Genomic DNA, 20,503 nt, shown 5'->3' on the forward strand with positions numbered 1-20,503 from the left:
CTCTGACAGCATCCAGGGCCATGAGATCTAGAATATAGGTAATGAGCAGTCACAAATGAAGCTGGGTGGCTACAGGAAAACATTGCAATGGCTTTCAGGGACAGAGTTTAGAGGGGTAGAGAGAGGCAGCAAGCAGTGTGAGTGCGGGCCTCTAGAGGGTGTCATTGGAGGGCAATGGCAGAGCATACCCAGCATGCCTCTGGAGGGTGTCATTGGAGGACAATGGCAGAGCACACCCAGCATGCCTCTGGAGGAAGCAGTCTGAGCTGGGCCCACCCCTTTTGCCAACAGTACCATCTGGAGTTTAATTCTCTACTTCTCCCAGATCAAGCTTTAAGTTTTACTCTGCCCTGCAGACTTTATGCCTTTTTAATTTTTGAGACAGAGTTTTTAGCAGCCCAGGTTGCCCCAGATTCACTATGTAGCCCTAGATGGCCTAGAACTTGCGACATCCTCCTGTTTCCATTTCCCAAAGGCTGTGATTCCAGGTGAGTGCTGTCAAAGAGTCCCTCTAAAAGAGTCCCCTTAGTCCATTTCAAGCTGTCCTCATGGCTCTGGTTGGTGGCTGTTCTTCATGAGCTTGTGGCCCTGACCATTACTCTCATCTCCCTTGTTCCTTTCATGCCATCCCTAGCACCAGCAGCCAACACAAACCAAGACTCAATTCCAATCAATAATTCCAGGTTGTTTTACACAAATTTTACTTGTGAAAGCAACAGAATAACCAAAGCTGTTCAGAAAAATGTGCTGCAGGCTGGCACTGCCCTTACTGAGAATGTTTGGCACAGAAGAAGAAACATACTGCTTGAGAGAGGGTTTCACTGTGCTGTCTAGGCCAGTTTTGTCAGGGTCAGATCTCCAGTAGCTAGGACTGCACGCACAGACCACTGTGCCTGACCTAAAGAAAGTTATTGCTCTGGGTTCCATGATTAAATTGTAACCGCAGGAGTGTCGCTGGCAATGTCACTTAGAAGACAGAAGTAAAAGCACAGCAAGGAAAACTGTGTCGTACCCCCACCCCCACCCCAGAGGCTGCACAGGTGGTCACTTCACAGATTCTTACCCCAATCCTGGAAATCTGTCACCATGACAATACTGAAAGCTCCTTGTGGGGCTGGGCCCCTGCTTGATTTCTGAGGGCCAAGTATGAAAGCAGTAAAGTGACTCAGCCAGTGACAGGAAGTGACAGGAAGTGAGCACCTACTTGTAATAAGACTACATGCAGAGGAGGATAGGGTCTGGGCTGCAACCTGGCTCTGTCCCTGGTTCTCCTTTAATTATGACCCTATGTTTATAAATCAAAACAAACCCCAAAGCAACACAATAAAAACATTAAACAAACGTTCTTCATCTTTGGAGTCTTTCCCCAGACTCAGTTCTCTTCAGCATCATTGGCACGAAGCTTTTCCCTAGTTACTGCTCTCTAGGTACGGGAGTGACAGTGCAGGGAGGAGCCCGGTTTAGAAGCCAGCTCAGAGCTGAATATCTGTTTGACTTTGGAATAGCGCCTTTCATATCTCAGGATTGATTCCCAGTTCAGTTCAGTAGTGAAGGGAACCAGCAGCCCAGTGGGACATCAGACAGGAGCCTGGAAGCCAGCCTGGAAGCCAGCCTGGCCCTTCTTAACCTCAGCAGCGGGAGTCCCAGGGAGCACTTCCCCACCTGGCTCCCTGGAAGAGGAGAAGGTCGGGTTGTCTCTTGAAAGGCCAACAAGTCATTCAAGCAGAGTTTGTTTACAGAGAGCTGGTCCCTGCTGATGACAAACAGGCCTGAGGAAGGGGTGGCAGATGATGAGGCAGTAGGGTGGGTCGGTGATGAAACAGAAAAACACAAAGAGTGGAACAGAAAGAGCCCAGTGAGCCATGTTAAAGGATGTGCAGATTTAGCCTGGAGACAGTGGGAGCCCACTCAAAGCTCTTCAGCAGCTGAGCGTGGTGGTGTACACTGGTAATCCCAGCACGCAGGAAGCCAAGACAGAGTTTTTCAGTTCGAGGTTCTCCTGGGTTATACAGTGCCACTGACTCAAATGAGAGTTTTAATTATGGACTAGCAAGGGGGTCAAATTTATAGACAGGAAAGACCAGCAAGCTCATGGGTGCTCTGAAAAAGTCTGTATGGAATGGGTTGGGTGGCAAGATTGAAGGGAAGGAAGACAAGCAGCTGCTGGTGAACAGTCAGAGTATGACTAAGAGGACAGATGTCCTGGAAACATGGAAAAGCGTCACACATGCTGCCTTTGACTGTGTCCCTTCTTTTAGTCTGGAGTATCTGTGTCTTCCTGTGTTAGCTGAGTTGGGTACAGTGGGCTCCCTGCTCAGCACACTTACCAAGAATGGGCCGGGGATTGGTGAGGAACAGGGGCGTTGCACTTGTGAGCACCTCAGCAGCTGCCAGTCTAGACGCAGTAGGAAGATGGTCTCCACAGGACCAGACAACCAGCTGGACCCACTGCCTCAGCTCAGGGGCTATGGAGTCCTTGTTCTGAAGACACAAAAGGAGCTCATGAGTGAACCCTAATGGGCAAAAGGAGGGAAGGATCCAGCCAGCTGTATCTGCAACCCCAGGAAACAGCAGCAGCTCAGAGCTCTGTCTAAGCAAAGCCCCACTGCTTTTGATAACAAGAGCTTTATTGGTACACGATTCACATTTTTCTTTAAAACTGTAACTGACACCTAAGGCTGTATGTATCCGCGGCACATCTGGGAGGCTCTGACTTGTGTGTGCTTTGTGTGATGTCCGGTCAGAGTAAACACATTAACTTGTGCTGTCAACTTCAGAGCACTTTCACCACAAGGAAAAGGGCCACACCTTTTCCTGCCACACCCCATCCTCTGACCCTTTACTCTCTGATTCCATGGGTTTGCCTAATTCTGGGCATGTTATATAAACAGGCTTATACAATATGCAATCTTTTTTGAGTAGTTCTCTTTTCACACATTAATTTTTTTTTGTTGTTTGTTTTTTTTTCTTCTAGACAGGCTCTCCTATAGCACAGGCTGGTTGTGAACTCTGGACTCTTCTGCTTTCTACCTCCCAAGTGCTGGGATTCCATGTGTATACCACCACACCTGGCAGATTCCAGGTGTCTACCACCACACCTAGCAGATTAAGGTTTCTAAACTTTATTCTTTTGCATGGTCAAATAATATTCTACTCTGAGTTTTGGCACTTGGTTTATTCTTAGCTTTTGTACTCATTTCTCACTTTTCCTAAAACGGAGAGTCTTATTCCATGTGAACTACTTCCTGGAATGCTTTGGAGGTTTCTTCCTAAGGTCACGTTGAAATTGAACTGTTGCTGTAACATGTTATCTGGGACAGGGCCCTCTCAGAGGTGATGAGAGTGAGGCCCTTGTGACATGAACGGATAAATACTGTTACCTCCAGGCTGGGCTAATAAGAGGAGTCACTCTGCTGCACAAGTGAATTCTGTCTGTCTGTCTGCTCCCTTTCTTCACACCCTCTCACCACATGCCACACTCTGCCATGTCTGCAGTTATTAGGTTTTGTAAGGCCTTAATGGAAAGCCTCACAACTGGGCAATTTGTTCATGAAGCCCATCAGGGAACCAGAGGGCAGTATCTAAGACACTTCACAGGACCACATGAGCCTGCTGGTTCCTTTGAGCTCTGCGGCAATGGCTCTATGGCTCCAAACTCAGGTTCTCAGCTGCTGATGTCAAAGCACAATTCCCTCCCCAGAGCTCTGGCAACACGTTCCTCCATGTTGTTCTACCATACTGTGGGTTTTTTTCTCCCTAGAAAATGTTTTATTTCATGGGATAATACTTCATTCAAGTTCCAAGAGCTATATATGGGGTACCCAGTGAAGAGCAGCTGTACTGGTTTCTCCAGAAGTCTTGCTTCTGCTGTCTAATTGCTGCTTCTTTGGAATGTGGGTTTATTGTATTTTGCTGTTGCTGTATGTTTCCTGAGACAGTTGTTTCTCTAGCTGTGTTCACAATCGTGGTCCTTCTGCCTCAGCCTTGGGAGTGCTGGGATTACAGCGGTAACTTTTGTTTGGTTATAGTGCTAGGGAGGAGACTCAGGTGAAAGGTTCAGGCAGATACCTAGGCAGCTTAAAGGGCCCTGTGTTGTGTGGCCACATCATGGCTACGTCACTCATTACAGGGCTGCGTAAGGACTCAGTGCGCATGCACTAGCTCCCTCTTTTAAACCTGCAGCATCGTTCTCCTCTCTCTTTCCAGAGGTCGACCCCTCTCTCTCTCTTCTCTTTTACTCTCTGCCCTACTCTGTTCTTCCATTTCTTTCTCTCTCTCACTCTCCTGCCCTATAATAAACTGGTTAATGTGCTCTCTATAGTCCATGTCCATCTCTCAAATTTCTAATTTAAGCAAAAGAACAACATCAGGGCCTTGCATGCTGGGCAAGTGCTTTTCTTTACTAAGCTACTGCCCAGACCTACTTATTTTTTAAGCAAATTATGTCTTTTCATATCTTCCCTATACTTCTAAACATTGTTTTCTTCTATTTATTTTTTAAATTTTTGTACCTCCTAGTGGCCTGTGACTAACTTAGGTCCTCAGGTGTGCCTTTGAACTGAAGGGACCAGCTCCCCATTTCGGCAGTCATAACAGCCGAATGCGTATTTGTCTGACCTTGTCTTAGTCACTAAGGTCAGATGCCTGCTCCTTTTGGCAGCCATAACAGCTGAACACGTGCTTGCCTGACTTGCCTTTGTCACTAGAAAGTCAGATGCCTGCCTTGTGGCAAGGAACCAATCAGAAGTTAGCTGGTGGTGCTATGCTTTACAGCTCTGGGTGTGCTTTACAGACAAGTGCACTGCAATGACTCGCAGAGCATAGCAACCACGCAGGGAGGGCCTAAGGGCCATAACAACCAGTTCACCAATCAACACAGGGCAAACCCTCCAAGCATGGAGGCACACCAATCCTGAGCCTGTGCATACCCCTAGACACTCCCTTTACACTGCCCTATAAGATCTCTATGCAGTGGCTTTGCGGTGTCTTTCCTAGCCATCTGCCATGGTGGATGGATGGAAGGCCCGAGCTAACATGGAATTAGCTCGTTAAACAACAACAATAAAGCCTCATGCAGTTTGCATCAGGCTTTTGACTCCGCATGGTGATTATTGGGGTGGCCGCGGTCCTGGGCTAAGATCCTGGAAGCCTGAGCTTTCCGGGGGTCTTACAAAATGACAGAGCTTGGGAATCTGCTTCCTTGCTTGTGAATGCTAACAATGGGGTTTTACCTTGACCTTGGGAAATCTGATTTTTAAAAAAAATATTTATGTATGAGTGCTCTATCTGCAAGTAAGCTTGCATGCCAGAAGAGGGCATCAGACTGCATTATAGATGGCTGTGAGCGGCCATATGGTTGCTGGGAACTGAACTCAGGACCTCTGGAGGAGCAGCCAGTGCTCTTAACCACTGAGCCATCTTTCCATCTCTCCAGGCAATCTGCCATTTAAAAAGTCTTCCTGAGTCCTTAAGCAATCTCTCCTTCCCCTTTGGTTTTCAGAGTCCTGCCAGTGACTCAGCACTCTCTTTCATTAGTCTGCACCATGATCTGCTCATCTCTTTATCTTCAGCATCTCTGTTGGTGTTAGCTTCACTGTGACCACTCAGAATCCACCATCTTTGTCTCTACCAGCACAGTGAGGAAGACATAATTGCATTGCAGCTTGGCCATTGTCTACTCACTACCGTGAGATGGTGCTATCTTTCTTTTATAAAAATCAAATGTGTTCTTTATAAGTTTACAGAAGTATGCAATGCATTCTTAGTGCTCTCATCCTACTCTTCCTCATCTCCTTCCATCTCCTGGCCCCTCCCACTTCTTCCCTACTGCTCCCTTTCCCCACCCATGTTTTGTTTCATCTGTGTTCCCCTGGTTTGATTAGGACCATCTGTGCGGCCTTGGTACTGAACCTGTCTGCTGGAGCCTGGTAGATTCAGTAGTGGTTACACAACTTAAAATGGCTGTTCCTTTAGAGTCTATTAGCAGCCTATGATTTAAGGGATAGAGTCCCTTCCCTATCCATGACTGACTGCTGGGAGGCCTAGTATAGTAAGATCCATGTGTCCTGTCCAGAGAGTGGGATTTCACTGCTCTTCTCCCTGTCTTTCAGCTCTTAAACTGCCTCCCTTCCGCAATGTTTCCTGGTTACCATGCCCTCATATACACCTAGGTAGGTAGGTAGGTGGTAGGTAGGTAGGTATGTATGTATGTATGTATGTATGTATGTATGTATGTATGTATGTATGTATGCATGTATGCATGCATGTACCTGCCTCACAGCGTTTCCCAGGAAGCTGTTTTGCTTGCTTTAGTTCTGCTTCACCTTCAAAGTGCATGTGGGACAGGTAGGGCACATGTGGGACTTGGTTCAGATACAGCTCGTTCATGTGGCAGACAGGGTATTTCAGCCCATGCAATACATCACCATACTTAGCTCAAGTTGTAATCCTAAGTATTCTTGATGTGACTCACTTACTCCTCTTGAAACAGTCTAGCTACAGAAACGGGAGAAAGCAATGGACATACATATGTGTGCTGGGGTGGGGACTTCACCCTCAGAGGCGCTTGTCAAAAGTGGCTAAGACAAGACAGAAGAGAGCATGTGTTCTGAGACTCTGCAGGTGACTGCCAAAGGAAAACTTCAGTACAAGGAACACTTCTGTTGAGTGTTGGGAGCCAGGAAAATTCCATTAGGGAATTTCTGGAGGTCCAAATCTTTGGTTCGAGTAATCTACAACTGTATTGCAGATGCTAGCTAATCTGCTATTGAATGGCATAGCCTCAGTGAAGAATGCCTCCTAGCTTGCATCTCTACAGAACTAAGCATTTGAACAGTGCTGCACCAGGGCAGAGGGCTAGGTGTACAGGACAAGTGAGGTCACAAAGAGTTAGGAGGTACCAGGCAGAGGGGTCAATTGGAGGAGAGAGAAATGGCCTCGTGGCCAGGGAAGCACTGTTAAGAAACAGCCAGGAAGATGCTGAATAAAGAAGAGAATCCAGTTTTGCAGCATGGAACTGAGAGCTCTCTAAAGATGACAAGATGCCTGTGTTTGGTCTTTATCGCTGTTGGGTTGCTAGGAGTTTCCAAGTCCACGCTCTTCCACTCAGGCCAAACCTCATGGCTACCGTGGTTTGGGACTGAGACATGCCAGGCCACCGTAGTTGAGTCACTGTGATTCTGCCCACTGGGACAGTTACCTTTCACCACCACCCGCAGGGCAGGGACAGAGTTAGCCTCACCTCCTCACATGTCTGCACGTGGTGGGCAATTAGTTTGGAGGCAAGCTTCAGAGCTACACTCTGGATTTCAGATCTGGAAAAGGAAAGAAAATTAACACACACACACCCTCAACAGTTACCATACACACAAGTCAAGCATCTGAGAATTCACTATGTAGGCAATGCTGACCTTGAACTTCTGACCCTCTAACCTCCACCTCTTCTGTGTTGGGATTATAGGCATGTGCTGCCATACTGGCTTTTGTGATGCTGAGAATCAAGGTCAGAGCTTTGCTGATGCTAGATATGCACTCAACCAAACGAGCTGCATTTAATATATTTTTTGTAGAAATGTTTATGTAGGTAGTCTGCAACTTTGTAGACATTAATTCTTTGCCTGATTGTACAATTTCCTGTACCCTCTGGTTATTATGTGAAAACTTGACAATGTTATTACTGGGGTTTAGAACACAGCTGCTAGGCTGAGGCTTAGAAACTCAGTACTGGAGCCATTAGGGGAGGACAGTGAGTAGGGTCCCCACAAGGTGAATGGATGGGTCATAGCATCCACCAAGACTGCACAGAAGCCCTGGGGCAAACCTGTCTTTGGAAGCAATATCCATAGTCCAGATCAGGAACTCTTTTGGGGAGAGGTGAACACAGTGCTCTGTCTGGGAAAGCCATTCACTGGGGTTCATATGATAGAGAATCTTCAGGACCTGTTAGTCAAATCCAAGAAAACAAGATAAAGAAACACCCTGAGAAAACTTTTGTGGTCCTAAGTCAAGATGGTTTACAACAACAAGGAAGGGAATCTATTTTCAAAAGGCCCCTAAAGTCCACTGATTTCTTATTTCCTCTGTCACATCTTGGAGAAACTGAGGCAGGGAAGAGCAATGACAAGCTTGCGGGTCTCTGGCGACCTAAAATCAGAACTAGAAGCCTATATAGTCTCACATATGCTAGACTGAGCCAGATTTCCTTCCATTTTCACTTTTTAGTTTTGGGACAGAGTCGCACTAAGTACTCTGGTTAGCTTTGAGCTCACTCTGTAGTCTAGATAGACCCAGCCTCCTAAATATCTGAGATGTCAAGGCTGGAAATCTCACTTTTTGTTCTGACCAGGCTTCCCAGGTAGCCATCTACCTGTAATTAGGCGTGCCAGTCAAGATAACCTCTGAGATGTGCCAGAATGGAGGCCAGAAGTGACTTTGGTTGTTTTCTTTGATCATCCTGCAGTCCTCTCACTGCACTTGGAGCTTCCTGCTTTTTGGGTGGTCTAGCTTTCCCTAGGGATCCCATCTTCACCCTCTGAGTGCTTGCATTACAGGTGGGCTGCCATACTTAGCTGACGTTTGCAGGGGTCCTCATGCTTGTGTGGCAAGCACCGTCCACTGTGCTAGCTCTCCACCCCCACAGCTCATTCTCAATGATCTCTCCTAAAGACAGAGTAGCTTGACCTATAACTGATGAATCTTTATAAGCAGTACCACCGACCTCTTAGGGCTCTTGTATATGTAAAGCCAAGCAACATACAGGGCCCTGGTCTCAGGGATGCTAAGCTACTGCCTGTTGCCCCAGATGGCACAAGTCTGACTCACTGTCCTCATGTGTATCTTCCTGGTGGTTTCCACATGAAGGTGGGACACAGGAGTGCCAGTACAGCAGAGACCCTACCTGGCAGAAGCATCCTGGGTGGTTTTCCTTCATTGCCAACAGTAGGAAGTCTTCTCCCATACTACACAGCAAGGGAGGCGGCCCCTTCTCTTCCAGTTCAGAGGACATTACCCTTTCCAGCAGGGTATCCAGGGTTAACAAGCGCACTTCAGGAAAGGAAGACTCCAGAAGCCGAGAGAAGGAGAGAGGAATGGCAATCGCTTGTCCTTCCGCCTCAGCCAGTGATGCCCACACTTCAGGGATGGCTAGTTTGGTAAGGCTCTGCAGGTACTGTGGCAGGCCTGGCACCTTGAAGGTCCAGGGGAACCCTGTAACCAGCTCTGATCCCAAGACAATTCTTCTCACATCTTCCTGGAGGCCAAGGCTCTGTAGAGCTAGAAAGCAAGCAAAGAGACAAACAAAGAGAAAGAAGTAATATTTTCATTTGGTTTTCTAGGAAAGGGTACAGAAAAATGGGAGGTATCACACAAAAGAAACTCCTGCACCTCTACTAGAGGCTCAACAGATGTAAACCAGCAACCTCCTGCTCCAGAAGCCTCAGAAGTGCCCAAGGGAAATGTCCGGACTTTCTACAGGACTCGGGTCCCTGTCAAGCACCCGAGGCTCTGGGGTGGATCCTGTAGTCACCTGAAGCACATGTCACTGCTAGTACAACTAACTGTCACAATGATTTTTCCAGAACTCCACTCACTGGCCTAATTCTGCCTTCCTGATGAGAGCCCTGTAGGTGTGTGCTCACCATTATTATAAGCCCTCCGTTTTCTTCATCATGATGGGGCTCCTCTTCCTGTCCCAGCTGTGCTCTACAGGCTGACGTCACCCTCTCTTAACTTGGACCACAGCATGGTCTTAAGCCCTGCATTATCCACCCGTCAGGGCCACTGGTCAGCCCCCCCCCCCCACTTGCTCTGCACACCAGGTTACTGGCCTTCCTGTTGGATTCTGATGCACAGCCTCCCTCCTCTCATGACTACTGAGAGGGGAGCTGCCTTGTACTTGGAACTTAGGTCAACTTGTTTCCTCTGTTGGGTTTAAACCCCTTCGGTTGTGGAGAATTTTAAAATGTAGTTTTAGTTCTGATCCAAACCATCTTGCCTGCTTCCTACGTGCTAAGTATTAAATGGAATAGGAACACTGCCCTTAAGGGAATGGCTGTCATCTCTGAGACAGAGACATGAATGACTCATGACTCCCAGATAATGGTGCAAACAAAGGGGAAAAGGCCAGAAAGTGGTGGGCCCATCAAAGCCTAGGGAACCAGGTCACCTGAGCAAAGTGACCTCATGGGGAGTTACAGGCTGTCTGCTTCACTAGAATACAGACTGTGAAGTGAGGAAGAACGCTATGAGGCAAGAAAAGAAGATGGCTAGGATGTGAGGTCCTCCCAGACCAGGGCAGGCATAGGAGACAGTTCAGCACTCTGGAATACAACCTAGTTTTGGGTTACACACATTCCCTCTTGTAACAATGTACTTGACAGCCTACTTCCTTAACCAGCATGTACTATGCACACTTCCCCTTCAAACCATGTACCTAAAACCTCAGCTTCTCAACCCAATGAACTTCCTCCTGCATCAGGCTACATGCACTCCCATTTCTGTAAATTTCCCAGGCCCTAGTGACGCCCAAATTTAGACAGTTTCTATTCAAGTGTACTGACAATATATCAAGAAATGAAGAATAGGAAGGTTGATTAGCCACGAACTGGCTTTAGTGTATGTGTGAAGTAAGGCAGAATGATGTCTTATAGTAAACTCTTAGGGAGAATACCCTATTTACCATTCTTAGGCTGATCACAATTGGTGTACACAAGATTAACATCAATACATAACTGAGGAGACATGCTCACCAGGAGAAACATGGATGTATGACCTAATCTGTCAACCAAAATAGAGAAGATCCAAACCACTTGCCCGAGTAACTAACTCGTCCTTCCTCAAGATCCCATATGAAGAGACTCCAGGGTGTGGCTTGAGGCTCTTCGGTACCCTTACCCATGCAGCCCACTGTCAACCTGACAGTGTCTCTCTCTATAACCTGCACTATTGCTTTGCTCCAAGTAAAGTTACTCTGCTATTGCAAATTTTCCGGAGTCCTTATTTCCAATTCTTTGGCTAAGAGGCCAAGAATGGAGGCTGGAGAGATGGCTCAGTGGTTAAGAGCAATGGCCTTAGAGCAGACCCGGGTTCAGTTCCTGCCCTCACGTGGTAGCTTTCAACTGTGTTTAGTTCAGCTTCTGCAGGCACTGGACACAATGTGCTGTACACACTGATATACATAAAATAAAAAAATAAAAATAAATACATCCAAAGGACAGAAATAGGCCCAAACTCTTATCACTGGTAAGAAGACCGTGAAAAAGAATGTACATATTCTGTAGGTAAGAGAATACCACTGGGGAGCTGGTTACCTATCTGTCTATTGTTCATTTAAAAATATTTTAATTTTATGTGTATGAGTGTTTTGACTGCATGTTTGTGCACCACATGTATACAGTGTTTACAGAGGTCAGAAAAGGGTGCTGGATCTCCTGGAACTGGTGTTACAGATGGTTGTGAGCCACCATGTAGGTGTCGAACCCAGGTCCTCTGCAGGTAGTTAAGTACTCTTAACTACCAAGACATTTCTCCAGTCCTATCTAATGTTTCTTGAAAAAAAGGTCTCCACCAGCCTTAGATTCCCTGCTTACCCAAGGACGACCCTGAACTCCTTCTTGGTCTTCCTGTTCAAGCTGCTTAAAGTTCTGGCTGCAGGTTAGCTTGTGATCCTCTACCCTCAAGTTCCGAAGTGCTTGCAGGTGTGTGCTGCCACACCTGCCGAGAGGTTATTTTAACGGTCAGGAAGGAGACCTTGCTCACTGAAATCTTTTTATTGCTGAGGGGGCAGTATTACAGCAGGGAAACCAGGGAAAAGACTTCCACAGTATCCCATGCCTATAATCTCAGCACTCAGGAGGTAGATCAGTTCAAGGAAAGCCACAAAGAAAGAACCCTTGCAGTGGTTTTAAAGAAAATGGCTCCCAAAGGCAGCGGCACTGTCAGGAGGTGTGGTTTTGTTGGAGTAGGTGTGGCCTTGCTGGAGGAAGTGTGTCACTATGGAGGCAGGCTTTGAGGTCTCACATATGCTCAAGGCACACCCAGTTTTTCAGATCACTTCCTGTTGCCTGCAAAGCGGAGAACTCTCAGCTACTTCACCAGCACCACGTCTACCTACATGTTGCCATGTCCCACCACGATGATAATGAACTAAACCTCTGAACTGTATGCAAACCACTGCAATTAAATGCTTTCCTTTATAAGAGTTGCTGTTGTCACTGTGTCTCCTCACAGCAATAGAAACCCTAACTAAGAGACCACCCCCACCCCCAGTAGTCCAGAAGGGAATTGTAAGGCCTCAAAGAAAAAGTTATATGATTTGAATGTTTCCTCTCAAACATCTGTTGAAGTGGGATTGCCACTGGAATGGCATCAAGAAGTCCACTTGCCGTCTTTGCTCTTTCAGACATTGTCTCTTTCTGGAGCCCACACTGGTCTGGGATTCAGGGTAATCCTCCTGCTGTAGCTCCCCTGTGCTGGGATCATAGGTGTGCACCACCATGGCTGAATTAAGAGAACTTTTCAGAGGCGATTAGGTCACAAGGGCTAAGTGTGTTATTTATAAATTGGACTTTCTCTTGTTCTTTTGGTTTTGTGAATGCTCACTTGTCCTGTCATGTCAGAGGGACTGGGACACTCCCTACCCCCATAGCCACCACCACCAGCTTTGGACTTTTAAGTCTCCTGTATTGAAAGTTAAAGGATAGGGAGCTCTACTCCCAACCCCACCCCCAGTTCTGGACTTCTAAGCCTCTGTCTGGTACAGTAAGTTAAACAAACTTCCATCAGTTCTAATGCACCCAGATTGTGGTGTTCTTTTTTATAACAGCAGAAAAATGGACTAAGATGGAATGGATAGGGGAAAAAATGGCTTAAGAACGAATTCGGTAAAGAATCTGGGGCCAACTTAGGGGAGCATTAGGTCTATCCTAGGACCCAATTCTTCATACAACATGTCTGTCACCTAACAAAGGTTGGGTGACCTCAATGTCACAGAATGGTGTAAGTATCACAACCAGATAGTAACTAACAACCTCACTAGGCCAGGCAGGAGACAGAGATCTGCTGTGAGTGTTTGCACCCGCCTCCTATTCTGCTCAGGTCTGAGCAGTTTCTCTCTGGCTCTAGTCACCCATAGTTATATCTGCTCTGAGGGCTTCATCTACAAGAACATCAGGGGAGCTTCATCCGGCCCCTTGCTGAAATTCAGATAGCCTACTGACAGCATTCTCACAAGACTGTCAGGAAGGCAAATGAGCTTACCCTGGGACGTCTTGCCAGGGGCTTTCAAGACACAAAGCACTAACTATCTTACATCTCAATGTAGCTCAATGAACTCTGCTGACTTTAGAGAACCATTGTAAACAGGAAGGTGAGAGTGAGTTAATGCTTAGAAAGGCTTTAAACTTAAAAAGATCCACATAAACTTAGAATTAAAACAAGGAATATTTATACAACACAAGTTCTTTCAAAACCAGCCTGGCCTAGAAGGTATTCCAGTGTGATGAAGGGATGTGGTGGTTAGTTTAAACTTGCAACAACCCTCACTGGGAAGAGACTCTCAGTTGAAGAACTGAGGTGGCCTGTGGGCATGTCTGTGGGAGATGGCCTTGATAATTAACTGAGGTGGGAAGACCCTGGATATGTGTCTCTGTGTCAGTGCTGGGCCCTGAACTGTGTAAGAGTAGACAAAGCCTGCTGAGGAACAGTAGGGAGCAGGCAGCACTGGGGCCTGGGTCTAGCAATGGGCACTCAAGGAAGTCCATGCTTTGACTTCTCTGTAACCTGGGATTATAAACTAAGACAAACCTTTTCTTCCCTACCAGGCTTTTGTTTAGGGTGTTTTTATCACAGTAACAGGAATGAAACTAGAACGGGGCACTACCACTGGCCATGTGTAACATCTCTCCTGACTAAGGTCTGAGCCTCACTGTAGGAGGTAAGCTTCCACACAATGAGGAAGTCCCTGGCAGCTGGGATGGGATCCCCAGCTCGTTCCCAAGGCAATGCGGTGGAGAAGAACTCCATCTCTATGTCTTCTGGTGCCATTTCCTACCCTCTTCACCTATTGCACTGTAAGAACGTTTCACTAAATGGAAGTCAGAAACATGGCTCAGAGACCTGCTCCTAAAAAGGGGGTGGGGAGATGGCTTAGAGGGCAAGAGAATTTATTGCTCATGCAAAGAACCCAGTTTTGGTTTCTAGCACCTACATATAAGGTGGCTCACAACCATCTGTAACTTCAATTCCAGGGGATCCAATACCTTCTACTGACCTCCAAGGGCACTAGGCACTTACATATAGGTGCATATACACGCATACAGGAAAATCATTCTTACATATGAAATAATAAATCTTAAAAAAAAAGTCATCAAGAGCCAAGATAGTGAGTGGTACATGCCTGTGATTCTAACAGGGTGAAGGCTGAGGCAGAAGGACAGCAGGTCCAGGCCAGCCTGAGCTACACAGGAAGACCTTATTTCAGAAAACCATATAAAATCAATAAAACCTAAATGTAATTGAAACCCAGACAGCTTGGATCATCTTATATAATTTTTTTGAGGAACCAGTTATTCGTAGGGGATGTTTCAGGTCTCCTAGACTCCAGGGTGGGACACCCAGAACAGTTTGCTTCCTCTGGGGTTTTGCCAAGTCCTAGGATTGGGGGTGGTGTATTCAGGAGGGTCTCTGGGGTACAGACACCCTGGTCTTCCTTACTGGTGGAATTGATGGACTGAGTACTCTTGGGACACACATACAATAATTCAGTCTTGACAAGGAGAATAACCCATCATAGAAGAGCCTTAAGACTAAAGGGGAGTAAAAGCCATGTACACAGTATTGAAAAGGCAACTGTAAAAATCCCCAAATGTCAACCACCCAGACACACATCCAGGGCTTTGAGTTGCCATTCCCCAACATCTACCCATCTACGGCCTGCTGGAGAGTGTGAAGGGATTGATCCAACAGAACCATAGCCACAGGATCTCCATGACTTAGGGCAACAGCAAGATATCCAAGCGGGGTTTCGGTGAGGGTCCAGTGTTGATGCTGCACAGAAGCCACAAGCCTTAAACCCAACCAATAATACATTACACAATGAACACTTGCAGGTAAAGCTGTCTGGACAAAAGCATGACACACTACATCTCACAATGCCACTAAGATGAATGGAGAGTGGGAAAGATGGAGGATCTAAGTGTTTATTTTTATTTTTTTTATTTTTGTTTGTTGTTTTGAGACAGGGTTTCTCTGTGTAACAGCCCTGACTGTCCTGGAACTCACTCACTCTGTAGACCAGGCTGTGTTTATTTTTAAATTAATATTCTTATTTATATTTGTATTGTTTTATTTCTTATTTTTATTTTTATTTTTATTTTTTTTAGTTTTTCTTTGTGGGGAACACTACAAGAGTGGAGTGCAGTTTTAGTGGGGCTGGGAAATGAGTGGGACTGGGGTTCATGGTGTGAAATTCCCAAAGAATCAATAAAAAATTATGTTAATAAAAAACCCTCAAATGTCTACTGTCCTAAAATTGCTAGTGACTCAAAGGAGTCAGTTGTTGAGTATTTAAGTACCATGTACTGTTTTGTTATTATATAATACTGTATACCTACATATAACATTATGAGTAAGAATCACTTTTAAAATTGACACTGTTGGGTGCTTCTCTACCTATTTAACAACTCATGAATAAGCCAGGCTCTACTATTATTATTCCATTTTTATAGATGAGTAAACAGGTTAAATTATTTGCTCCAAGTCACCAATGAAACAATAGGTAATGTGTTGTCGAGTCTACTTGACACAAGCTAGAGTCACTGGAAAGGAAGGGACCAGATTGAGAGAATGCCTCCATAAGATCTGGCTGTAAGGCATTTCCTTAGTTAGTAATTGATGGGTGAGGGACCACCCATTGGGGTGGTGCCATGCCTGGGTTGGTGGTCCTGGAATAAACTAGGCTGAGCAACCAGAAGGGAGCAAGCCAGTAAGCAGCACTCTTCTATGGCCTCTGCATCAGCTCCTGCCTCCAGGTTTCTGCACTGTTTGGGTTCCTGTCCTGACTTCCTTCAGTGATGAACAGTGATGTGGAAGTGTAAGCCAAATAAATACTTTCCCATCCAACTTGCTTTTAGTTGTGGTGTTTTATCATAGCAATAGTAACTCAACTAAGACAGTTAAAGAGAACATAAAGGCTGGAAGAAAGACCATAAAGACGGCAACAGGTATCACTGAGAAAAGTAAAAAAATGTCTTTGGGAGCTGTAGAGATGGCTCAGTGGTTAAGAGCACTTGCTGTTCTGGCAGAGGACCCAAGTTCAAATCCCAGCACTCACATCAGATCCCCTGGAGGAGGATCTGACCCCTTTTTTGGCTTCTGCAGGCACCACGTGTGCATACACAGACAGACACACACACCCCAGACATAAATTTAAAAAAAAATCTTTGTTAAAAAGCAGCTCTACTTGGAGAGCTATGTGAGAACAGATGGAAGGTGATCTAGGACCATCCAAGGGGTCTGCTTTGCGTTTGTACTATGAGGTAGAAAAGCATCAGATTACGTTCATGTTGTCCTTTCTCCCAATTACTGCTTAGAAAAAAAATACTACATTGTGCAACAACTGTGATACAAAGATATACCTGAGCTAAGCTTTCCTTTCAAACTCATTTCACTTGTTATCATGGTAGTGGTGGAAATGCATGTGTGAGCGCGCACGCGCGGAGCCAGAGGCCAACCATGTAACATTGATTCTCGCCTTTCATTTTGACATGGGTTCCAGGGATCCAACTCAGGTTTGTGCAGCAAGCAGCTTTATTCACCTTCCTGGAGGGATCAGTCTTATTCTATTTTAGCTAATTAACCAATTAATTAACGAATTTCTGGGACAAGGTCTCAGGCAGCTCATACTGGCCTTGAATTTGCTACACAGCAGAAGGTCCCTCTGAATCCTCTGATGCTGGGGTTGTAGGCTGCATCATCACACCTGGGTTACACAGTGCTAGAGCCTGAAGCGGAGCTTTAATCACACCAGGCAAGCACTCTACAAACAGAGGTTTGGCCCAAACACTACGCTGTAGGTTTTGGAGAGAGAGTATCCCTAAAAGGCCCTGGTTGGCCCGGACGTTGGTATGTATGCATTTGTGACAAGTCCCCTGCTTCAGCCTCCCAAGTGCTAGGATCACACATGTGAGCCACTATGCCTGGCCAAGTCACAGACCTAGTTCTTACTGAGGAAGTCACACCTCTAGCTCTTACAGGTGCTGCTGCAGCTGCATCTGTTGCTGACCCAGGCATTTTGAAAACCACAGCCTGTGCACATGTGGATGCAGATTCGCACACATACACTCAGATCTTGGCAGGTTTGGATTCTGCTGATTTCAGGTTGTACAGATTACTGTAAGATGCTGATAGGTGATTCTGTGTTTCGTCCCGGCCAACAGGCACACACTAGAGAATTCTCCCAAGGGTTTGCTGGGTGTATGAGTGGGTAGGCAGGAATTGCAACTCAGCAAAGTACAGCTGATGCTAGCTTGGTACTTCCCAGAAGGGAAGAGGAAGGACATTCACCATGGCGTATTTTCTCTCTAGGGAGGGTGTTACTATGAATTCGAAAGAACGATCAAAAGCTGCTGGCAGGCACTGGGGCAGCGGGGCCTTCCATAGTGCAGACACTGGCTCACCACATACAGTTTTGTTCTTGGTCTCTTTTAAGACTCAGATGTAGCATCGAATTAAAAAGACCAGCCTCTGCTTGCATGGAGGGCCCATGGGTGGAAATTGTAGAAACTGCCCCCACTGTGTTCCAGAACCAAGTGAGGGGGCCTCTGGGAGGACCAGGACGCTGGAGGGAGGGAAGGGTGTCCAACATTTGAGTATGAGCAACTGCAGAGATAACAAAAAATTCCTTTCCTACAGTGGTTCTCAGCCCAGGGAGAGTGTGAAACTCATCAGGGAGATTTAGGAAAACATGTTCAGGGACACTTGATCACATGTCTGGGAGAGTCTTAGCAGTTTAGTTTCAAAGTGACTGGGGTCATTCTGGTGTGCACCTGGGACTGACAGCTACTGTTACCGTCTGGTGGCTCACCCAGTAGCTTCCCAACAGAACTCTGGCAAAGTGAGGATTGTGTCTTGGGGTATCAAAGGTAGCTCAAAATCTATTTCAACATGCAGTACTTATATTTTCATTTTTGTGCATACCTTTTGTTAGCAGGGCACAAAAACTGACAGTAGCTCTTTAGTCTGAAGTTCAACATCCTTCTCTAGCAGGCACTGATTTTTAAACTGTATCTTTTCTGTTTGTCATCTCAGACTTGATTGCTTTGGGTTTCTTCTTCCTTGGGAGGCCACCATCTCACTGAAAGGATCAAGTCCTTGTTTAACTGGCCCTACTGTTTTTGTACTACGCCGAGATGGTTTTGACAATCCATTTGTCATGGGACTTTTCCAGGCCTTCCTGTTGGGAAGTCTCTGCACGTTCCCACCAGTGCACTCAAGAGTGCAACTGAGCCTCACACTCAATCTGAGTTCTCCTGTTTGTTCTCCAGAGTAAAGTGCATTTCCAGTCCTTAGGATAATGGCTTAATGGCTGGATTCACATGGAAGGACACCACCTCCCGCTGTGTTATGTCCTGCCTCATTGGAGAAATACTCCCCAATAAATCCTTATTGGGCCTGGTGGCTCATACCTGTAATCCTAGCACTTTGTTGGCTGAGGCAGAGAGATCACTATGAGTTCAAGGCTAGCCTGGGCTACAAAGTGAGACTGATTCTGTCTTAAAAATACAAAGTCATAAGTAATGGAGCATACAGCTATACACAGAAAATTTAAAAATGTTTTATTTTAAAGTGTGTGTGTGTGTGTGTGTGTGTGTGTGTGTGCGCGCGCGCGTGCGCGCGCGCATGTGCACACACTCCCGTGCATAGAATTTGGCACCAGACCCCACGGGGCTGGAGCTACAGGCATAGTAAACTGCCAGTTGTGGGTGCTGGGAACCAAACCTCTGTAAGAACAGCATGGGCTCTTAACTATCAAGTTACCTCTCTAGTCCAGTTGCCAGACTTTTATTATAACTAGGTGTGGTGGTACACTACTGGAACCTCAGTGCTTAGGAGAAGGCAGGAAAATCAGGAGTTCAAAGCTATTATGGGTTACATCCTGTCTCAAAAAACAAACTGAACCAAATCAAATCAAACCAAACCAAACCAAAAGAATCAAACTACTATTATCTGAGCATGGTGGCAATCCATGTGTATAATCCCAGCACTTAGGAGGCTAAGACAGGAGAATCACAGCAAGTTTAAGGTTATCCTGGGCTATGTAGAATTCCAGGCCAATCTGAGCTACAGAGTAAGACCCTGTCAACAAAGATAACCCAAGCATAATAAAATACCCCACCACATATCACTACACAGAAGAGGAAATGGAACCACACAGTGCCATTGCAAACCATTTTTTAGTTCTGGGGGTTAGGCCTGGAGTCTTGTTCATGCCAGGCAAGCAGATTACCACCAGGCTATATCTCTACACCTAAGGGAATGGAAACAACTTGGCTCTTAAAAAGTGTGTCATAACATCATCTCCCTATGGCTTCACCAAGGTCTGGTGGAGCATTGCCAGGGCCAGCACTGGGAACAACAGCTGTGGGGAAGCTGACATTTGCACATTTCTCAGGGAGGAATGAAGGAGTCCTCACCCCATGAGTCATGTCCGTGTGCAGCTCAGCAGCCATTCACCCTGTGTCCTCACCACCTGAGCAGGGCTCAGTTCCCAGGCTGTAGATTTCAGTATTACCTTGCACCCAGAACAATGGAGCCTGAGTTAGCTTAGAAGCTGAGATGTGCCATTCCTAACTAGCCAGGTCAGGGATGCCAACACTGCCAGATGACTTAGCAAGTTTGGGAGGAAGAGCTAATCTCAGCGGCAGGCTTGTAGACCATCAAAAGGTCTGAGCTACACATAGAGATTTATCAAATGTCCCTGAGACAGGGCTCTCTATGCCGCCCAGGTTGGCCTTCAACTCCTTCAGCTTCTCAATCAGAGGGGATTATAGCAGTGGGGCACTACACCTGGCTTCAAAGCTTCTTCTAAAAAATCAATATAAAGCTGACATTTGCAAAGCTCAGGTGTGGTAACACACACCTGTAACCTCAGTATTTGGGAGGCTGAGACAAGGTCATGAGTTCAAAGCCAGCTTAGGCTACATGGCATCAACACCTTCACACACACACACACACACACACACACACACACACACACACACACACACACACACAGAGAGAGCTTGGTTGGTAGAGTGTATGGTACTATATATGAGGTCCTGGGTTCAAGCCTTCTACCTGAAATGAATACCCCTTTCACACACCCCAAAACCCAAATAGAAGATGTGTTTTAACAAGGGTATTCTGAAAATCTGTGGCTGACATCAATCTCTGCCACATGATTATGGATACAATGGGATTACAGTATAAAGGTAATTAATATGAGGGGGTAAGAAGGGAGGAAGAGAGT

At 46.2% G+C, this 20,503-nt stretch overlaps 1 protein-coding gene across 6 annotated transcripts in view; it reads right to left on the minus strand.

Annotated features, from left to right (window-relative positions):
* The window catches only part of Thada (THADA armadillo repeat containing), a 293,342-nt gene that overhangs the window by 36,941 nt on the left and 235,898 nt on the right, over window positions 1-20,503 (minus strand). For all 6 annotated transcript variants that reach the window (XM_027417930.2, XM_027417926.2, XM_027417928.2 and 3 more), the window contains 4 exons: window positions 8,897-9,270; window positions 7,820-7,938; window positions 7,241-7,313; window positions 2,328-2,481 (listed from right to left, as the gene is read on the minus strand). In XM_027417930.2, the coding sequence (XP_027273731.1) occupies window positions 2,328-2,481; window positions 7,241-7,313; window positions 7,820-7,938; window positions 8,897-9,270 (720 nt within the window). The remainder of the gene's footprint in view (window positions 1-2,327; window positions 2,482-7,240; window positions 7,314-7,819; window positions 7,939-8,896; window positions 9,271-20,503) is intronic.

The sequence above is a fragment of the Cricetulus griseus genome, chromosome 5 (assembly GCF_003668045.3).
Source record: "Cricetulus griseus strain 17A/GY chromosome 5, alternate assembly CriGri-PICRH-1.0, whole genome shotgun sequence".
Classification (NCBI taxonomy): Eukaryota; Metazoa; Chordata; class Mammalia; order Rodentia; family Cricetidae; genus Cricetulus; species Cricetulus griseus.